The sequence below is a fragment of the Antedon bifida genome, chromosome 4, assembly GCF_963402885.1.
Source record: "Antedon bifida chromosome 4, ecAntBifi1.1, whole genome shotgun sequence".
NCBI lineage: Eukaryota > Metazoa > Echinodermata > Crinoidea > Comatulida > Antedonidae > Antedon > Antedon bifida.
Genome location: NC_136229.1, coordinates 31,347,679 through 31,371,507, shown reverse-complemented (window position 1 = coordinate 31,371,507; position 23,829 = coordinate 31,347,679). Strand labels below are relative to the sequence as shown.

Below are 23,829 nucleotides of genomic sequence, written 5' to 3'. Positions count from 1 at the left end.
TTATGTTGCTGATGACGTGCGGCCCGAGATATTTCTTTTCGTACATACGTTGGAGACTCATGAAAAAAACTGCGGCCATCACATTATTTGGCTATTTCAAATGTGACAGAATGGTTTCTTTGTCGCAGAGAACAAAACGACGACACATGCAACAACTTTTATCTTGCGCAAATTCAACACGGTACGGGCTGATGGCCAGTACGCCCACACAGGGTCCTGAACCTCCAGCTTTTAGTCCTTTGTCTGAAAAGCACTATGGTATAGTATATACATACACGTATATATACATGTATATGTTTTCGGGCGCGGGCCCTTCCAAGCCTCTCCGTGGTAATTTCCACTTGACTACTATGTTATGTTGATGTACTATAATGCTTGTCTACTGAGTAAAAACAATCGAGGATCGTTACAAGAAAATCCAAAACAGTATTAATTATTATGAATTGTTTTTGCATATCTAGAAACATATTACTACATATCTGTTCTTGGTTTTTAATCCTGAAGTATAGAAAATATCGAAACTTCCACAATTGGAATGCTTTTAGACTAATAAAATCAAGTTCTATAAACTGAAAACAAACTTAAGAGAAGTTTTAGATTTTTAGACATGACAGGAATTTCTAACATTAAGAAAAGACTGGACTTCGGACTGTATTACAGAAATAAACGATGTACGGGTAGTAAACGAATAAGCCAGAATTCTAATAAAAATAATACAATTTAGCGAGGCCCATCTGAACATATTTACCACTTATTTTAGAGTTTATTCATAATACTGTATGTCGCTTCATTGTGTTTATTATTAGCAAATCAAAACAGATCTTGCAAGTTAATATCTATAATATATTATTTATAATAGTATAATCGGATGGGACTCACAAGCATTAGATCACTACCCTGGAGTTCATTAAAATCTGTGCTGAAAACAGTACGTTTACCAATTACGAATAACAAAATGATGTATTACTAGTAGTAGACCTATACAATTTCCCTATTGCTATTTCCATGACTGGAATATCGAAAAAAACAGTTTTTAAACTCAAATATTGCAAAGACATGGGACTGCACTTTTAATAGAAATGACTGTATGACTGTATGGGACTGAATATCGAATATCTGTTGACGTGACTGGGGGGAATTAAAAGAATGTACTATGGTAACAAACTTGATACGTATGACCTGGGAATTATTTGTGAAAAATGAAATGGGTATGTAAATCATATGCTGCAAGATGTTGTACCACGGTGCAGTTGATACCGTACCGCATGATTGAAGCCGCTTTTGAAAAATAATGCTTAGTTCACACTTAAGCTTGGTTCTCACGGGGACTTAAGTCACAACGCAAGCGAATAATCTATCGGTTGTAATTGGTAAATTCACCACTATTGCAACGTAAGGAATTTGACCAATCACAAGCGATGGATTATTCGAACTGTCGCTTGCCATTGGTCAACTCGGTTGCGCTGCGTCTACGTCCTTGGATTGCGTCCTAGTAAGAACCAAACTTTACGTTGCGACTTACGTCCTTGCGTTGCATCCTAGTGGGAAACAAGCTTTTGAGACGCAACACAAGGACCTGGATGTAACGCAACGTATAGTTGTTTGACCAATAACAAACGATAGATTATTCGAACTGTCGCTTGTAATTGGTCAACTCGCTTGTGATACGTTTGCGTGTGGGAAAACAAACATCGTATCAAATATTTTATGAACATTATGCTCGAATAGACGGTAAAACACGTAGATATAATTTCAATCAATGTAAAAATCCTCTTGAAACTAAGTGTGTAGTTATACTTTGTTATAAAATGTATATTAAATAATGGTAATGTTTTCTCTATATTACCGACTAGAGGCTGTTTGTACATTATGAATAACTATCTGTAGACAAAAATAGCCTAAGACGGACTTCTTTAATGAGTTCAATGATATCTTCCGCAGTACTTTGAAATTAACTAAAAGCAATTTTTAAAATGACAAATACCCACGCATTTTGATATTATGGAAAACATTTCAGATAATCTAACGTAACTTTGAACGCCCGGAAGATAGAAACACCCGCATTGCCCATTGATCTTTTTGTAAAGTTTGCCGAACCGATGATTGAGAGTTCGATGATTGCGAGTTCGAAATTTGTCACTGTGATTTTAGATTAGTTCCGTACGAAAACAAAATCATAATCGGGGATTGTATTTGAAGACCAACCTCCAATGACCACTATCTAAAGCCGAACATCATAAAACCAACAAAGAAAAACGTCTAACGGAAAATTCGCAACGTTACTTCGATCCTAGAAGTTAGATTTAGATCAAATCATATATTTGAGTTATATAAATCATTTTCAAAATAAATAAACTAATTAAGCATTAGGCCTATCCAATTAACCAACCTAAACACCAATTGTTAGATATTTATTATCCGATTATCAGTGCTGTATCTGCGCAACATACATTATATTATTGGGATATTGGTAATACAGCACCTCATGCGTATCACATGCGGAGTCTATATAATAACATTAGGTTGTGGTATGTAGTATTACCAAATATTCCCGTAGAGGAATCTAGATACAATACCGAAAATCGGGGGTGCATTTATTATTGTAACTTAAGTGAAATAATTTAAAGAAATATCCCACGGTATTTGAGTACACATTCGTGCCGCAAATTATATTCACACTGACGGCCACGTCATTGTTTTATTTTCCCATAAAACTGCACTGTATTCCCGCTCCATGAAACCGAACAGCTGTATCTTTACTCAGTTATTATTTTTGTGCGGCGCTTATTCGTATCATTTTGTAATTTATCTATCTCATTTTTTTGTATTTATGTCAATTACGTATAAAGTTTGCGGTACACCACGTATATTTACGTTTCGATCAATATACAAAGTAACATTCGGTGCTGGTGGGAAAGCTAAAACAATAGCAAAGATTCAAATTTTATTCTCACTCACTTCTGAGGACGATCAAAGTATATTCGACGATCACAACGTCGAGAAACTCAACAGTTATTTTCAGAACTAATATACGTGGTGTACCGCAAACTTTATATCAACATATTGATTTCGCCATGCAAACCTTCAATCGTAACATTTTTTATTCTAAGTTTATGAAACATCTACATTGTTGCTTGCTTGTGTATTGTGTACAGAATTAAATGGTTTAATATTATATTTTCAAAATAAATGTCAACGCATTTTCTATGATGTTTTATGTACGAGTAGATAGCTGGACGCCGATGGCCTCTGGACTCAATGAATATATATTATAAAATTAGCAGAGATAATTAATTTAAATTAATCTTCATTGTATATAGAAAAACTTTAAAAATAAAAGGTAATGGAGGTCTTATATTATAAATTAAGTTTGTATTTGTTCCTGTGTCTATGTTTAAAATATCTCATTTGTTGATTTTCATGGTATACTAATAAAGTGCATTCTAACTAAATTATTGTGTAAATGTGTCTGATGTGTAGTCTCAGTGTTGTGAAAGTTTGTGAACACCTGAATTAATTTAAGCAGTTTGTCAAAAACAACCGAGAATAATTATCTTACAGTGAGAGCACGTACGATACATCGGAAATGTTTTTGTTGATGACATTTTTTTTTTTCCTGAAATCGTAAAATTACAATTAAGCAGCTCTTCCATCACAATAAAATTAATATGCTTTGATTGAGTAAACTAATTTGTGAATATTGAGCATAGTAACATATTGTTTCATTCATCAGTATTAATACTTAACCATTTTTATGAGAAGTGCAAATAATTAACTTGACATTTGTTTATATTAAGTATAGTATAGCATTTTCAACGAAGTCTATCTATACCGTGTTTATGAGACAAACAACTTGGTATATTTCCGATATTGTTCCTTCTTGATCTATATGAAACCGTATTCAATCATCAAAAGGCAAAGTTTAAATCTTATTTAATGAACTTTGACATACACGACTGCCATTTGTTGTTGGAAAGCTTTCTGCGCCACGAAAAAAATTAGAAAGTCTGCCTTTTCATCAAGCTCTAAGTACCAAAGTACTCATCTGAAAATGGCTACCTCTAATTAGTGACCACAACCCTGGTACTCAAACGTGAACTGACACAGTTAGAATAATCTTGTTTACTTTCGCCTTATCACCTACAATATTTCTATTGATTGCTGTTTTATTGTTAAAATTATTTGTTAAAATAAATTAAACTATTGTTTATTTATACTATTTAGAGAAACTTTAATTTTCAGTAGACCCTCTCCTTTGTGACACCCCCTATTCAGGGGAACCTTTCCTGTGAAACAAACAAATTGTAACATACAGTATGACCAAGAACAACCCTATTAAAGGGACACTGTTGAGTTACGAAAGTGTCCCAATAACAACAGGTGTTCCACTGTATATCTAGTTCATTGAAATATCAGCTACACATCTTGTTACTGATGTTTAATTTATTCGACATATCATACTATATATTATAACAAGCATATATGGTATATCTGCATATAATTGGAATATCTATTTTCACTGGAATATTTATTACTTAATATTTTTACATGCATCATTGCAATTAATGTTCTGTCAACTTCCTTTTATAGTAGAACATATTTTTTTAAATGTTGAAATTATTATATATATTATTTTATATTATCAAATGTATATCTATATTGTTCATCAATAATATACCGTATATCACAGCCATAAATGATGGCCACATCAGAAATCCATAGAATCACAATTTCAGATTCATAATTTTAGATACATGTTTATTTTGTGTTGAGTCAACTGTTCTAATGTGTCTGAAGCAGACAAATTTCAAAGAAAACTACTAAGCCAATTGGGTATTAAACATTATGATGCTGGTTTGAAGTCAAATGAGATTTATTATTTATTTATTGGGTAATTAAAAATTCCAGATTACAATTTTAGCAGTTATTTGTGGTTTGTTTTATCAAATATTATTATTATTATTATTATCCATATTTAATAAAGCAACTAGATTATTTGTTCATTTTCAATTAATTAACAATGTACACTTCCATTTATTTCTTTCATCAGGATATTGTGAATTTGATACATTTCTGATAACTCCAAAAATAGTGCATACAAACGAGCATTAAGACAAATGAGCAAATTATTGATCGTTTGAAAGCCAATCAACACAATCCTTTTCTATTTACCTTCAAGTCTTGACAAAAGAATTTCATTTTTTCGACACTCCTGGAATATAAAATAAGTTAATTAATGGCATGTTAAGATTCAGATTTAGGGAGGGTGAGGAAGATGGAAAGGGTGGGGAGTTGGGGAGCGATTTTGGAAAGGAAGTATGGACCCTTGAATCCAATATTTTTCATAAACCATGGATATGGTTACCATGGAGAGATATAAAGTGTGGGGAGGAAGCATATTATTGGAAAATGTTTCATCTATGATAATATGTATATGATGTATGTGTATGTATTTGTACTACTGTACATCTCACTTTGATATAGATTATTTCACCAATGTACAAAGCTAGCAAAATAAAACTAAACACTATTGATTGTATTTTAGTATACTTTAGAATATGCTAATCACAAACCAGTATGTCTTTATCCAGACACACGTATGCCAAGTATAAGCGTCTTTAATACATACCTCCTTAAAATCTTTAATGGTTTTAAAGTAAAGTCGTTGTTTTTCTATCAGATCCAAATAGCTCTTGTTGAGTTTATCTCGGCGGCCTTTTTCATCTTGTCTTCTCTTCTCCACTTTGTTCTTATTTGTCTTTATTCCCTCCACTATTCCTTCAAATTGTTTTAGAAATTGATCCTTCCCAGCATTTGATGACATAGCACTGTTGAACATTGAACAATTAAATTAATAATCCACCCTGTTAGTTTAGAGTGTGTCAAATAGTTGACTAGAAACAAATTCAAAACAACTTAAAAGTAAAAAGAATTACCAAAAGAAAACCCATTCTGGATAATTAAAAATACAGAATAGGTAACTTTCTTTGGCAAAAAGGCAATACAAAATGCAGACACATATATTTAAAAAGCATAAAAAGAACTTGGTAAACTATGTGAAAAGAGTAGGGGTTAGGCGGTGTACTGATGACAACCAGTTTACCAGGGTAACTCACTACGTGTCTAGAATCATGAATTGGGTTCTAAGTGCACACGTGTACACTGAACATACGATTAATAGTCCTTATCTGAGAAGACTGAGCTAGGAATGATTCAGCCGATATCAAATATTGAAAACAAATTGAAGACGAGTTCTTACACTTTAAAATTATCATGTATGGAGTTCAACAGCTCAACTTCCTTTTGTAGATAAAGCTTTGTGTCATCTAATGTATTATATAGCGTATAAAACTGTTTTGTTTCCTTGTGAGTTGATGCAACTAAAAAATAGAAAAGTTTTAAAGTTTACACTACATATACTTTAAAAAAAACACAAGGCGACAATTAAAGCGTAAAAACAAGGTATCATTAAAATACAGGCAAATTAATAAACATTTAAAACCTGAGAAGATAATAATAACACAATTTGATTTTTTGACAGCTAAGAACCAGAATAAGCATAAGTTTTGCTTTTAATGAAGTGGTGCTGTACAGTATGGAAATGTACGTACTACAAATAGCATCATCACTTCAATTACACTGTTCTTTTTGTTTAAAAAAAAAATATTTGTTTGAGTGTTAAATGTATTGATTAGCTTGTATTACATATAGAAAATCCTACAGAACCACTTTTTTAGAGGGTTTTTTCATCACACTCATGAACGCAAACTTGGACGTTTAAAGCTAACTTTTACAAGTGCTACACTAACTAGACAACAAAGTTGGGTTGAAAGTTTAGGGTTAGCGCTTGTAACGACCAAAGCGTAGAGGGTGTGAATACAATTAGCACAGTTTTGCAAGTAATGCAATAAAGTATAGTTACAGAATTCAAATTGCCATATTTCCATTTCCAATGGCGACTGTATAATGCATTTAATAACTTTACATAATTGTCTGTGCTAACACTGAATTAAATATCAGAATTGCAAATTGTCGGAAATCACATTATTTTTGTTGGTTTTCTAAGTTATTATACTGTTACCATTAGAAATGAAAATGTAAATTTCATACATTGCACTCCATTGCTTTAATCATTAATCAACTATATTTTTCTGAAGGCTATTAGATGGTTAACTCAAATGGAATCAAATTCAAATTAACATATATTGCTAACCCCCTGTCACAAACCAGAGCACTTAGGCCTAGTAAGTCTGAGTGGCATTATCATGTTCTATATATATATCTATTTTATATGCACAAAATGTAATTCATTCATTATTATCTTTCTCAAACTATATTAATCTGCAATATTCTGTACTGTATTTCCTAAAAAAACATGCTTTTCTGTAAAAATAAATGTATTACATTAATGCCAATACAATGTTACTAATAAACATGAATCGGCAGCTAAATTGTACATTTCATCTTCCTAATGTCTCATTTCCACTGTCGCCCACATTCCACTCTAGCCTTCGGCTATTAGATGGTTAACTCAAATGGAATCAATTTCAAATTAACAAATATTGCTAACCCCCTGTCACAAACCAGAGCACTTAGGCCTAGTAAGTCTGAGTGGCATTATCATGTTCTCTATATATATCTATTTTATATGCACAAAATGTAATTCATTCATTATTATCTTTCTCAAACTATATTAATCTGCAATATTCTGTACTGTATTTCCTAAAAAAACATGCTTTTCTGTAAAAATAAATGTATTACATTAATGCCAATACAATGTTACTAATAAACATGAATCGGCGGCTAAATTGTACATTTCATCTTCCTAATGTCTCATTTCCACTGTCGCCCACATTCCACTCTAGCCTTCGGCTATTAGATGGTTAACTCAAATGGAATCAATTGCAAATTAACAAATATTGCTAACCCCCTGTCACAAATCAGAGCACTTAGGCCTAGTAAGTCTGAGTGGCATTATCATGTTCTCTATATAAATCTATTTAATATGCACAAAATGTAATTCATTCATTATTATCTTTCTCAAAATATATTAATCTGCAATATTCTGTACTGTATTTCCTAAAAAAACATGCTTTTCTGTAAAAATAACTGTATTACATTAATGCCAATACAATGTTACTAATAAACATGAATCGGCGGCTAAATTGTACATTTCATCTTCCTAATGTCTCATTTCCACTGTGGCCCACATTCCACTCTAGCCTTCGGCTATTAGATGGTTAACTCAAATGGAATCAATTTCAAATTAACAAATATTGCTAACCCCCTGTCACAAACCAGAGCACTTAGGCCTAGTAAGTCTGAGTGGCATTACCATGTACTCTATATATATCTATTTTATATGCACAAAATGTAATTCATTCATTATTATCTTTCTCAAAATATATTAATCTGCAATATTCTGTACTGTATTTCCTAAAAAAACATGCTTTTCTGTAAAAATAACTGTATTACATTAATGCCAATACAATGTTACTAATAAACATGAATCGGCGGCTAAATTGTACATTTCATCTTCCTAATGTCTCATTTCCACTGTCGCCCACATTCCACTCTAGCCGAAGGCTACATGTTATCTCTTTGGCATTAACACATTCTAAGAATAGCTGATTGCTATTTCCTCATAAAAGAACCTCCAACAATAACATTAATAGTTATGACAACATTTTTCACAACTATATTAAAGCAGCCATTCAAATTTATTAAGAAAATTATAGGCAGACAGTGAATACATTTAGTACTTAGTGAACTTAATTGAATTTAGTTTGAACTCAACTTAATTTGTCAGTACTGAATACTTACTTTGCTTATAAAGTTCAATGAACCTGCGTTGATATTGGGTTAGTTCTGCTCTAGAGGGTACTTCATCTATCTTTCGTTGTAGATTAGCAATTTCTCGGTTTTTACGAGCCTGTCCAAAGAAAAGACAAATACAAATTGCATGATGATACCTCAGAAATATTAAAAGGAAAGAACATAAAATCTAATTTACATTTTGATTATATCCTTTACATTAAACAGTATAGTGTGTAATTTATTAATTCTTTATTTCAAATAATGGTATCCATAGAAAGAAAAATACTAAAACAATACAATACAAAAATGTTTATTTAAGGTATAAGGTTAAAAATAATATTAAATCAATCAATTATTTTATTTATTTATTTCAACAATATTTTACAAGGGTGGTCCATCCAGCCGAAGCTGATCATTAGGGACTCTCACAGAAATACATCATGACAAGACATAAAGATGTAACAATAAAAATTAAATTAAAATAAATATAATTTATAAAGAAATTAAATAAATTAAATTAAATTGACCCTCTCAGAAGATAATATAAGATAAATCTTGATTGTCATGACCACAAGGCGAACATGAAATTTGTTTTCCTTGATGCTTAATTACACACACTATACAGAAAGTATAACAGTAATCAAAATCTAAAGATCAATATATAAAGACTAAAATAGAAAACTTACAGGGTTACAAGGGATAAAATACTGTAGTATCTTTTACATAAATCATGAATGATTCCACCGAACTTACGAGTTAAAATAACTATAGTGTGAGGAATTTAATGAATAGGCAAACTGCCTTTAAAATGTCTTGACATGTTTCGAGAAACTATTCTCATCCTCAGAACAGAAAACAACGCCTAGAGTACTTATATACCAATAGGACAGGTTGTATGTAAATGAGGAAGTATTTAGCATGATAAAACAACAAGGGACGTAGGCAACAAACAATCATATGGCAATATAACTTTTGAAATGGAGAAATGTATTGAGAAATGATTTCCAATATTTGGACTCTTAAAACTATTAAATACTATTTTGGCAATTGTTCTAATTAACATATAACTGTTGGCTTTGATTTTTTAAAATACGTTATGTACAGACTTATTACAATATTTATATAGAGCAGTTGAATAGCTATCATTATACTGTAATCAAATTCTATTCTGAGTTTTCAATTTTCAGTTTGTGTAAATAATGTTATTCAGTAGAAAATGCAAGCTTAATTCAGCTTTTAGAGAATGTAAAGAAGTTACTGGAACTAAAGTTTGTAATTGAAAAAAAAAAAAAGACCACATTAAAAAAATAACTGGTGGTATACATTTTGCTTGCAGCTTAATACATCTTCTGTACACTGCTGTTTGTGAATATAAAACAAAACAAATTACCTATGCTAATTAAATTCTTTTTTTTTTTTTATTTCATTGCCTTTAAGGTTTTCCTTTTAAGTTTTTTGATACAAATTATAATAGAGAAAATTTCAATCTTGAATTTGTATGTAGATTACAGTAGAATCTAAACCGAAAAGTAGGTATTCTGAATGTAGTAGAATTTTTATAGCTAAAAATTAATTTTCTATAAAGCTCTGTCTACACTATCAAACTAGTTTGACAAAAAAAGTGTAGATGTGCTTAAATATGGTAGTGATATGTCCAAATATGTTAGTGATATGACATCATCATGTCCATATGTATATAGGCACATCACATTTTTTTTTTACATAAAGTTTGACAGTGTAGACAGAGCTTAATATTTAAAATTGAATTCATTTATGATAGCAGAACATGAATTATTCTCAAATTAAATTTGCTTTTTGTTTTAAGTTGATTCCATCTACAATTTCTATTAGAGTACTGTCACATTTTCTCTAGAATTAAATCAAATACCTACATTGTAAGTAATTCGCTTTTTGGCTGGAAGCATTGAAAAGCTAGGAAGTTATCTTTATTAATTATTTTGACTCATCAATCAATTCTGTGCCATTGGGCAATAGTTAAAGTAAATTGCATGGTTGATTTAATAAGGATACCAAAACAGTGTAGAAGTTGGCAAAGAAAAGGAAACTTCAGATGTCTCAGGACTACTATGTCCAAAACCAGGACTTCTAACACTAAACATGGATGTATTGGAGACATATTGGAGGCGGACACTGTCATTCCCAAAGAAGACCTTGCTATAGCAAAAAAACAATTAAAAAAACACCAAAAAACAGTAATCTTTATTGATTGATGACTCAATGCCATAAGTAATTGTTGTGTTGTTGTGTTCCTTTTGATTTTAATCTGTACATAATTAGTTCCTTGATTTATTTTGATTTATTTTTATTACTTTTGATTTTTGTAAATTTCGTCGTTTTTAAAGTTTTGTTTTTCTTAGATGCACCGTTTGACACGTGTGCCACCGATAATAAAGGTGTTGTTTTTCCAATAAAGATTATTATTAATGGAAGACAAAAATTTATGAAAAACCCTAGTCGTATAAAGCCGGTTTTTCCACTAGGCAAATTTATTTGTGTGAATTGAAAATGTCGAGTAATGCGTATTAATATTTCATCTAATCTTTGTGAAGTTAAAAATGCGCGCAACCAATGAGAACTCAAGAAAGTTTGTTTCACGCGGATATATTAGCTAATAGAAAACAGGCTTAAGTTCTGGCTTGGGTATGTCTCGGACTATAATAGAAGTTGAAAGCTTTCATTTAATATTAAGGAAAAGGTGTGGCAAATGTTTGATAAGGTTCATTTATTGTTTTGAATGAGAAAATTCAATCATTCAGCCAATAAACTATACATGATTATCTTGCAAACATTTTATTTCCCGCAATGGATTAAATTTCCATGGTTCGTTAAAAACAAAAGTACATTTTGTTACAGTAATGTACTATTACCCATTTTGTATGGCTCCTGGTTGAGTTATTAGTTGTAGTTTCCATGGAGTAGGAGAAATTCTGATTATTCTTGTCAATGTACATAACTTTGCATTTAGATTATATTAAACTTGCTGCTCAATTGTTCCAATTTACTTAAAGATGTATTGTCCCCCAAAAACATGAAAAATGAAGATTAATTAAATCAGACTTTGAATATGTTATTTTGTAGTTTTAATAATAAAAGTTAATCACTTCCATAGCAAATAAAACGAAAAAAAAAAAATGTTTTCACTTGTAAAATTTAATCAAATTATTGGTCAAAGTGGATAACTATTATGTTACATTAAAATGGAATATTCAACAAAAATTAGTTTAAGAATTATTTTTTCAGGGGGACAATACATCTTTAAATCATCCTGTAAAATTTCTCTATGCTAATTGGAATTGCAAAAAGATTATACACAAGGAATAAAATCCAAACAAGCACAGTTCCTTGCGACACTGCGTTCACCACAGGTTACCATTTTGAAGTAGAACACTTAATCGACAAACATTTGACGTCTACTCTAATCTTTTTGGCAAGACAGAAATTTGAACTTAGTATCTTGTTTATCAAGTATAACCTTAAGAAGCCGTGGCTTCATATAACTTAGGTCTTGGATTTTGAACATGAATTTCGAAAAGCTGATTCCATACAAATATCACCTATGCAAATATAAATCGAAGAGCAGCATAGTCAGGGTAGATAGAAGAAAAAAATCGTACATATTCTAACCTTTTAATAATACTTTGAATTGAAAATCTAACTGATCTACAGTCTATCAGTTGATTATTCAATCAACTGGGGCTTTTTATTGGTGTTGAGAAGAAGGGAAATAAATTCTTTTACACTACAGCACTTATCGAAGGTCACTCATTAAATCATAAAGGAATTTGTTAAACTACGGTCATCTTTAAACATAACCGGAAGTGTGCACAGTATATTTTTTACAATGGGAAGTACTATAATAAATAAAAATCCCACAAGGACGACAGATCCCCAAAGGCTATGTTCACACTGCTGGAATAACAGCATACGACATTGATTCATATTTGTGTCAGTAAAGTTTTAGCACATGATGCATCTTATCGTTGAACAGTGTTATTAGCAAATGGTGTAGTGTACCATTTTAGCGTACCACACTACTCTAATGTTATATCCATCAAAAACCGTTCTGTAACAATGCAAAGTCTATTGTAACAATGAAACTTCTATTGCAACAATGCAAAGTCTATTGTAACAATGAAACTTCTATTGCAACAATGCAACTTCTATTGTAAAAATGTAACTTCTATTGCAACATTGAAACTTCTATTGCAACATTGAAACTTCTATTGCAACAATGAAACTTCTATTACAACAATGCAACTTCTATTGCAACAATGAAACTTCTATTGCAACAATGAAACTTCTATTGCAACAATGAAACTTCTATTGCAACAATGAAACTTCTATTGCAACAATGACACTTCTATTGCAACAATGCAACCTCTATTGTAACAATGAAACTTCAATTGTAACAATGCAACCTCTATTGTAACAATGAAACTTCTATTGTAACAATGAAACCCCTTTTACAACAATGAATCCCCGATTGTAACAATGAAACACCTATTGTAACAATGAAACTTTTATTGCATCAATGAAACTTTTATTGTAACAATGAAACTTTTATTGCAACAATGACATTTTTATTGTAAAAATGAAACTTTCCTTTAAGTTTAAAATTTGACTATGCTCAATTCATACACATTATTAATACACAAGTTACATTTAATACCAATATAAACTACTATAAACCTACTCTATTTAGGTCAAACAAAAGCAAAGAATTCTAAATCAGTGAAAAAACGAGTACAGTAAACTCATACTTACCAAAAGAAGTCGTATTTTGTGTAGTTTCTCTCTATCAGCTTGGAATTGTTTTTCAATCAACCTATTCCTTTCTCCTTCTTCTGAGTCAGCCTCATTTTCTCCTCCTTTCAGTTGTTCTATATTTTCTTTCAGTCTTACCATTTCTTCCTGAAAAGTAAAACTCAATTTAAGTTTTTATCTATGTAATAGCAGAGTGTTACTATGACAGTCCAGTTTAGCTTGTAGCCAAAATATTTTGCTATAGAACACTACCTGTATAAAACTATAAATGTAAGTTAATCAACCCATTGAAAAAATGTAAACCACTGCTTAGGGGAAAGATACAAAGCGTGTATGCAGGCAAGAAAGGATTGTCCAACATCTAGTTCTACAAAAATACTCAATATTTATTGAAACTGTATTTGTATTATTTTACAGGCCAAACATAGCTTGCAGCCAATTTCAAACTAGGGTTCTAGAGCAATTCTACTAATTACCTTACAATGTGCTCTAAATTGCTGTTCTTGTTGTTTAAGACTCTCGTTCATGGCGACTAACGAACGTAATTTGTTAAGAACACTGAAAGAAAATTGATTAATGTCATTAATGATTTATCTGTATGAAAACATTTTCAAAATTTAGCCTCTAAGAATATTCTAATTTGTTCAAATCTTGGCCAGCAAAAGACGGGACTCATTTTACCAGAAACTAGTTTATATTTTGAAAACATAATTTCATAATTATGAAACTTGGCTCATCAACAATATTTTGTAAAGTTAAAATAATATTTGTACAAAATTCCTTCTACAATTTAGGATGGAGTCTTTATTTAATTGTAATGGCTGTAATTGGCCGGATCTTTTATTGGACAGGCTTTTGTGAAAGGGTCTTAAATTGGAAAGAGTTTAATCGGAATGATCTTTAATTGGACAGTCTTTTATTGGAGAGGTCTTTAATTTTAAAGTTCTTTTATTGGAGAGGTCTTTTATTGGAGAGGTCTTTTATTGGAGAGGTCTTTAATTTTACAGTTCTTTTATTGGAGAGGTCTTTTATTGGAGAGGTCTTTAATTTTACAGTTCTTTTATTGGAGAGGTCTTTTATTGGAGAGGTCTTTTATTGGAGAGGTCTTTTATTGGAGAGGTCTTTTATTGGAGAGGTCTTTTATTGGAGAAGTCTTTAATTTTACAGTTCTTTTATTGGAGAGGTCTTTTACTGGAGAGGTCTTTAATTGGAGAGATCTTTAATTGGAGAGGTCTTTTACTGGAGAGGTCTTTTATTGGAGAGGTCTTTTATTGGACAGTTATGTTTGGAGAGGACTTTAATTGGACAGGTCTTTAATTGGACAGGTCTTTTATTGGAGAGGTCTTTTATTGGACAGTTATATTTTGAGAGGTCTTTTATAGGACAGTTATGTTTGGAGAGGTCTTTTTATTTTGGACAGTTCTTTTATTGGAAAGGTTATTTATTGGAGAGGTCTTTTATTGGACAGTAATGTTTGGAGAGGTCTTTTATTAGACAGGTCGTTTATGAAAGGTCTGCAATTGGAATGGGTCTTATAGTGAAGGGTTCCTATATTGGAGGTTCTTTTATTGGAAAGCACTTTTAATTAAAGAAGTTTTAATTGGAGGTTCTTTAGCGAGGTACTGTATTTATTTAGAGAAGACTTTAATTGGGTTAGGTTTAAACAGTAGTATTGTTTTTGTTTATTTTCAAAACATTTTTTTCTCTATTATTATTCTTACTTTTTATTTTCATCAGTTTCCACAGTTTCAAGTTTTTGCATTTCCTCATTGATCTTGTCTGTGAACTCTTGTACTTCCTTCAAACGTATCTGTGTTGTTTCAAACGATTGCTGTAGTTCTGCATGCTTCGCAACCACCTGTCAAAAGCATGTAGAAAATATGTGATTAGAAATAGCTTTGCATTGGACAATGTCATGTTTAATATATGACTCACGTCTTGAAGGTCATGTGACAAGATAATTCTGTATTTGGTTTATGGTTCATTGTCGCTATTAATTAAACTGAAAATGTGCACTTGTACTAAAACTCAGTAAAGGTCAATGAAAAAACGGAAACTTATTTTGATATAAATTGCCCGGTGTCAGATGATGTTCCAATCATTCAGTGATGAGATAGTGCACTTAAACTTTGTAAACGTTGAATGAATGAAAAATGATCTACTAAAACTTACTTATAAGACTAGATCACCAATACTTTTCATACATATGGTTTAGAGTCAATGTGACCAGTCACGTTTTCTATTAAGTTAATTTAGTAAAGTCTTAAATGATTAGCCATATTAAATTAGTGTGAATGTTAAAATTTATTGATAACTTCTACTGAACTACTGTAGCTAAAAGTGTTCAGCGTCATTTACTCTACCACATGATGGAAATGAACAGCTTCTTAGAAAATGTTAATAACAAATGTTCCTGTTTTTGTATTCATTTTGCAACAAACATGTATAGCATGCATACCATAATGACGCATGTTTACCCTAGTGCATCATCATGACAACTTAAGCTTGAAGCTATTTTTCATGTATAAGCTTAACTGAATTTATTTATGATTTAAATTCAAATAACAATTTTTATACACTATGAAGCTAATCTAACTCTTTTTTGGGGATTTTTTGTTTGTTTGTTTTTGTTTTTTGCTTTTCAGGCACTAGGGTTTTAAATGATAAAGGGTCAGAACTTTATTGCCATTGGATATGATAAATTGTCAAGAAATTAAATGTTATCTTAATTAAAGTAGAAAATAAAATCAAATATATATATATATATATGAAATGATTTTTTGACTTTTCTGTGAGGTATACAATGAATTAAATAAAACTATAATGCTTGTAGTAAGCCAAACAACTGTATCGCACTCAGTGTACCTTGGGATTACTTGCAGAGGTCATAGTGCGTTCTCCAAGGGAAGGTGGCTTACAAAATGTGTAATAATACTAAAATATAAATTTGTACTTTGAACTTGCTTGATAAATCGTTCGCCTTGACATCCATTTATGTTATTTGGATTTATTTGGTTCAAAACATAAATAAATTGACACATGGAACAATGAAAAAAAAATATTATGGTGACTTACACAGACCTCCCAACTGGGAAAAATGAAATATCGGGAGGACTTTTGAAAGCATGTCCAAACTATTAGAGGGCCCTATAATATTTGACAATTAGTTCAAACTAATCAGGGCGCTGTTAAAAAATTGAAAGATATTGGCATCTATTATAGTAACGAAGGATATTTCCATGGTGTACCAAAGGCATAAAATATAAAAAATATTGTATTTGGAGCGGGAAATGACATTAAATATCAGGAGATTATTGTTATTATCTCTGGTCTTCCACCAACAAATAGTAAGTCGCCGCGCTCTCGCTAGAGCATGCGCAAAGCATGTTGACATGTTGTTGAAAGGGGTCGCACATCTTCAAATATCCGTAAGTTAACAATGGCAAGTTCTTGCATGCAATCTTCAAGCAACATCATTTTATCTCTCACACTATCGGTAGCTGAACTACTAACATGTCAGGTTTCCAATTCCTAGAGACATTTCAAAGACAATACAAAGGAAGACACTTCGCAGGAGCGCGTTTCCAAAGATAAAAATGAAAATGAGAGGCGACCAAAATTTGTTAAAAATGTTAATTTCGCTGCTTACCACTTTTCTAAATAATTTTTTTATATATCATAGTTTCAGAAAAATCTTGTTGATTTTTTCACAAAATCAGATGAAATAAAACCAACCATATGAGTTGTCTAAAACCCACTTAATGATCTAGTGTGCAAATCATCAATTTATGTTTTACAACATACCTCCTCCAACTTCTTTTCCTGATTAGCGATCTGCTTCTCAAGCGATGCCATCATGCGTTTGTGCTGTTGTGTACCGCTCATCTTTTGAGGACGTTCTTCGGTCACAAGTTCAGATTGCTGCAAAACAAAAAATACTCAAGTAGAGCCATAGCTCCGTACTATTCACTTGTATGTGTGTCTGGAAAATGATTTGATAAGCATAAGTATATACATGCTGCAGAACATTTGGGGAAAATAAATATACGTAATTGTAACAATTATGTATTATGTATACTATAATTAAGCAAGAGGCAGACACAACAGAAAGGTGAATACCAAAAAGGCTGATTTAAATAGAAGAAGCAAATGCAACAGGCTTATACTCATGTTTTCCACTTATAAAAATTGTTCACACAAATCCAATGTTTGCAGAAACGCTCAATATTTCGCTTTACAAAAACTGGAAAGAAATCGAACTGCAAATTTTGCTGAAGTGCTAAACTTTGACTGTTCAATTTATATTGAACAAGGCAATGGTTTTTGTAAAAAAAGTAAAAATGTTAGACACATCCTTCGTAGTCCCTTTTTAAAAATTAAATAAATAACAAAATTATTACTGATTTCAATACACCAGTATTGTGAACAATATCATCAAAAATTTTTTTAAATGGGAACACTAAGATTTGCATTATTCTTCAGATCACAAACATATTGCATGAGACAATATATATACCACTTTTTCGTAGTAGAACTAAATAGTGGAAACACTCAGGTGTGTTAAAATATAGACATGCTTAGATAACATAATACAATTGAAAGTGTCCAAGCCTCTTCAAATATACCCAATACATGAACACCACACATAAGTGGAATGGCATTTCTTTCTTGATTATTCTTCTTTTGATTGCAATTGGTACAAACCTTATCTGCATACTCGCTGACAATCTTCTGTATCTGCTCTGATTGAAGACCTACAATGGATCCAACCATTGCTGCTGTTAAGCGCCCCTGAAAGGTATAAACACAGTTTAATTCATGTAGTTTAAAGTTGTTTAGTTGGTACTGTAGATTAGACTAGACACTGTAGATTTTACAAAGAGTAAATATCACATGTACTATTTGTCTTAAATTGACATTTTGGACTTTTAGGGTTGATTGTACGAGAGACAAACAATCACTACTGTATGTCATTATTTCCGCATACAGAATTTTTCGCGACTTACTACTTACTTGACTTTTTCGCGTTTACATTTTTGCGGACACCATTTTAGTTTTGTATTACAAAGGTCAAATAGGATGCCGTTTTCATAGCAAGTCTAGGCCTAGACGAGAAGCTGTATACAGTAGTTTAAACGTCTACAATACCTACCTACTGTACAGGTAGGCTTAAGCCTAGGAGAGCAAGGTCTATGTAGGCTTTTTGTCACCCACATTTACAGCAGTAGGTTTTCTAATACTAGTAAATTAATGTTTCTATACCCATAAATTTTTTTTTTCTAACACAAACCTTCGAAACTGACATGACAATCATGGCGGTATTTCTGACTGGAGATGATGTTTAAGCGCATGCAATCATTTTTCAGGATTTTCTCCTTTTAATCAGTTTTCTACGTAATTGTCAAAATTGTCGCGGCAAGGTTCCAAATCACGAAAACAACCGCAAATATAATGGTATATACAGTATTATTAGACCAAAAATGAAATAAATTAGAGTAGAGTACCTCATCACCGTCCATTGATGACATCTCACTCATGAGTGCTTTGATACGTTTTTCATCGGCAGCTCTTTCCTCTTCGCTATCCATCGTATCAGAGCGTTGCTTCGTTAATCCTGCAGCCTTTGCTTTCTGTTTTATTTCTTTTTCTTTCTCGTTCTCTGTTTTCACACTACGTCCTACACCATAGCGCCTTTGAATACGATGAAAGATTATTATATCTTATATATTATCTCTTTCAGTCTAAAGCTAATTTTTATAACAACAATATTTCCAGTACAGTTTGCAGTGCATCTTGTAATTTCAATGTCTGAAGATTTTGGTTATTGAACTACTATCGTTTTCTAGAGTAATACTAGATAAAGTGACTGAGCATTACTGTATAAATATTGCTGTAGAATATTATTAGTGATTTTATAGTTAAAAAATGTAGTGACTAAATATGCGACAATTGACTAGTAAAGAAACAATTCATTTAAAAGGGACTGTTGTAATAGCGCACTCTAGTTTTTTTACCGTTATGCACAGTAGGCCTACAGTTTGTTTTGAGAGGATGATGATGTGTTGAGGGGAAATGAATAAAGGCTGTATTGGATATATGTGTCTATATGTGTTTTATTCATATTTTAAATACTACAGTGAATGGCAGACATGTGATTGACATCAAGATAGAAAATTCTGTGTAATTTAAACGTAATATGATAATTATGATGGGGTAGTTATAAGAATACCTTCCATATTCTAACAATGTTGATTGGACTCTTAGCTCTTCATCCGTCAATCTCTTGATGTCAGACCGACGGTAACGTCGTTGTGGTTTGTAAACATCAGTCATGGCCAATACAGTCTCAATTGCAGTTTCTTTTCGTTTAGCAAATTCAGAATCCTAAAAGTAAAAACATGGAATCTCTGCAATCAATCTGTACACAGGTTGAGGGAATGTCAAGAAAAGTAGACAAGAGGGAAAGGAGAGAAAAGAGGAAGGAGAAAAATGGGGAAGAAGAAAGAAGACAAGGGAAAGAAGAGAAAAGGGAATGTAGAGTAAAGGAAAAGGAGAGAATGAGAAAAGAAGAGAATAGGAAAAGGAGAGAAAAGGAAATGGAGAGAAAAGGGAGAAAGGGGGAAAGGAGAAAAGGTAAGAACAGAAAAGGGGAAGAAGAGAAAAGGAGAGAAAAGGGAACAGAGAGAAAAGGGAAAAGGAGAGAAAAGGGAAAAGAGAGAAAAGGGAAATAGGAAAAGCGGGGAAGAAGAGAAAAAGAGGAGAGAAACCAAGATGGCAAGAAAAGGGAAAGGAGAGAAAAGGGAAAGTAGAGAAGAGTGGTTAGAGAAAAGTAGATGGACAAAATGATTAAAAACAACCTCCAAATGTCAATAATGTCAAAGTTTACATAATTTTCATGTCATGGAAATTGTCAGTTATAATAACCACATGGTCCACTGCAAACAATCCTCAAATGTGATTGTCTGTAAAATATCAATATCATTAATTACCTCTGGTGTCTGGTGGCTCTTGTTAAATTGAGAGACTGAAAACGCTCGGATTTGATCACCCATTTCTTCTTTTGTTTCAATAGCACGTTTCACTAGCCACTATAAAATATAAGAAAAAAAAGAATGGTTAAAGAATAGAAAAATACTCAATGATTAAACACTATATTATTATATAACACCTAATAACCTAAATAAATTCCTGTCATTTGATTGGACAATTGTGGATCACATGGCGTGCAATAGTACGCACTATTAAACGATCGTTTAATAGTACTTTTTAAACATTTTTGCTAGGCCTAGGATTGTTTGGTCATTTGTTGACATAATTAACACTAGGTAGGTAGGTGTATTTATAAAATCCATATAAATATATCGTTTAATAAATATTAAAAACCAAATTTTACTGTTTTAATCAATAATGTGAATGAAATGTAGGCCTCTTGGCTAGGGCTACCTTTTATTTGATTCAAATGACAGGAATCTATTTAGATGTTATATAAAACAAATAATGAATGTTTTATATTCGTGTAATGGTACAAATAATGGCATTTGGTGAATGATGAAAGGTTAAATATCAACTTGGCATTGCCTCATTGATATATATCCTTTCATCATTCACTTCATGGCATTATTTGTACCATTACATTCATAAACATTCATTATTTGTATACTATTAAACATAATATATTCAAATTCAGGCAATAGTCCACAAATAATGCAATAATGCCATCTTACAGCTAAGACTTACTTGCACAACAGGGAAAATATGGATAAAATCCAAGCCTTGGATTTGATGAGGCTCCAAGCGATGCGGACACTTCATTCTTGGAAGTACAGCCACTATCTTTTCAGTTAGTGCACTAAAAGAAATAAAATTAAATAAATAATATTTATATTGTTTATGAACTTTTATAGTTCATCTCATGCCAAATAATTACTTTAATTTTCATGAGCCATGTGTGTACTCTTAATTAAATACTAGATGGTATAAGCAAGTACACACTCTAGATGATAATTACAAGATTATATGGTAATTATATTGTAATTTTCAGCGTACATTTTTTGTCCAATGGTTGAATTCTCTTGAAATAGCAAGTCAACATCAATGTCAAAATTACAAGTTGTTATACACCAGGTCATTCCTCCTACAATCTGCAAAGTAAAATATGCAAGGCTGAAATAATAATCTGGATAAAGATATAATTGTATTAACTAATTGGGCTGTACTACCAATAATGAATTACACTTGCACTGATAACGGGCCAGTGTTGCCCGAAAGCTCTGCTAACTTTTCTGGCTGTTTTACTTTATCATTTTGATTTAGCTTTTCGCTTGTTTTTTTTTGTATCTCCATTGAGATCCAGCCACTGATACCCACAGCATTGCTATTTTTTCAGTAATTTGCCTATAGATTTGTATGTAACTAATATAACTATTAAGATTTATTTATTATACTACATGCATAAAAGCTTCATAATTGACCCTCAAGCGGCATCTAATTTAATATACGTGTATGATTGGAAATGATGATAATTCTTCAGTCGATTTTTTTAGCATTCTGTCTGACTGCAGGCTTACTTTGTCAAATGGTGATAGGCCTTTTATCCTGGCCCTGAAATATCCTGCCGCTAGCAACAAGCCAACTGTTTCTTGCAACTTTACATTCTGTTCTTCATCTTCTCTCGTTTCTACCTGAAATAAAAAAAAAGGTGATTTATTTATAATTTTATATAGGATAGGAGAAAACAGAAAGAAAATAAAGGACAGCCATATAATGGATTCACCTACTAAAATTCACGAATAAATTAGGATTTCTGGTATTCGTTTATTTTCTTTTGCTGTACAGCAAAAAAAAGGTTACATAACCTTTTTTACGGACTTTAAATGTATGATAAAATATTAAACTTTAATTTGTATACAAATTGCAATAAAGGAAAATGATTTTGTGGTCAGTCATCCAGTAGTTATGTTATGCAGTGTAAAGATTATGGTAACACTATAAGACAGTGTCAATATGGTGAGTAAAATTAAAAAGAAGAATCATCTGCCAGCCAGGGAATCAAACATACAAAAATCACTTGATCCCTAGCTGCTAATAAATATATTATTTTTTAAATATTTCATACTTTGTGTTTTTAACTTTGCAATTACACATTATGTTTTTTGTCCTTTTGTTATTTTTAATCATTCAAAATCACCGAAGACTGTGTAGGCCTAGGCTGGCTTAGTAGGCCTGGACAGGTCACGAGACATCGATCACGCCCCCTTTCGAAGCTAGCCTCAAAAGGTCAGACTTCGCGGCCGAGCCCGTCTACTTAGCACATGTGAATTTGACAATAATTGTGCATGTTTTTTAAAATAAAATATGTTATAATATAAATAAAACATCAATGTATCAAACTGAGGTCTTACCTCCACTTCTTTCCCCTCTGCATCGTATACTACACCAAATTTGGCACTCGCTTTCCGATGGAAAATACTTCCTGAGGAAGACATGTTGTTGTGGATGATAATCAGGGGTCAGAGCAAGTCTGCGATCTGGCGTCGTACTGACACAAAACATCAACGCAGTGGATAAACGCGTCACCCCACTAATATTGACGACGAAGGGCCCACATGAAGGGCTAGTGTTGCCCGAAAGCTCTGCTAACTTTTCTGGCTGTTTACTTTATCGTTTTGATTTAGCTTTTCGCTTTTTTATTTGTATCTCCATTGAGATCCAGCCACTGATACCCACAGCATTGTCATTTTTTCAGTAATTTGCCTTTGGATTTATATAGCCTATATAAGTTTCAATATTAACCACCATTTTAGCTTTTTTTTAGTTCCAGTCCAAAATTGTTTATATCTCTACCAAGCTACCTTCTTTGTTTTCTACTCTTATTCAGTCTCCACCCACTATTCAACACGCTGTTTCTATTGTTATATTTTGTTTGGTTTGGTTTTGTAGATTAAGAGTAATCTGTACTGTATTTAATTATATGTTGTACTTGTTATTTTTGGAGAAGGGGAGGGAGGGGAATGAATGGGTTTTATTACATGTTACCGTATGTAGTTTAAGTAAGATTACCTATGTTTTTCTGTCTATTTTGTGCTTTCTTCTTATATATTTTTTGTTGGACGCACCTTCAAAATGTGAAGTGTGCCACTGTTAAAGTGAAGTTCCGAAATAAATTAAATTAAAAAATATTTCTTTTATTCCTGTCCACCCAGGCAGCACTTGCCAACTCATATGCTA

General features: G+C 31.9%; 1 protein-coding gene across 1 annotated transcript; it reads right to left on the bottom strand.

The window, feature by feature from the left end:
* Positions 1-4,338: 4,338 nt before the first annotated feature.
* On the bottom strand, positions 4,339-23,104 carry LOC144841520 (coiled-coil domain-containing protein 93-like). The gene is made up of 16 exons (XM_078697880.1): positions 23,004-23,104; positions 22,170-22,283; positions 21,649-21,743; positions 21,340-21,451; positions 20,592-20,690; positions 19,832-19,986; positions 19,107-19,293; positions 18,307-18,393; positions 17,407-17,523; positions 15,324-15,460; positions 14,079-14,160; positions 13,603-13,749; positions 8,824-8,932; positions 6,260-6,380; positions 5,630-5,828; positions 4,339-5,212 (listed from the first exon to the last, which is right to left on the bottom strand). The coding sequence occupies exons 1-16, from the start codon at positions 23,085-23,087 to the stop codon at positions 5,165-5,167; spliced, it is 1,893 nt and encodes a 630-aa protein (XP_078554006.1). The 5' UTR covers positions 23,088-23,104; the 3' UTR covers positions 4,339-5,164.
* Positions 23,105-23,829: the final 725 nt, after the last annotated feature.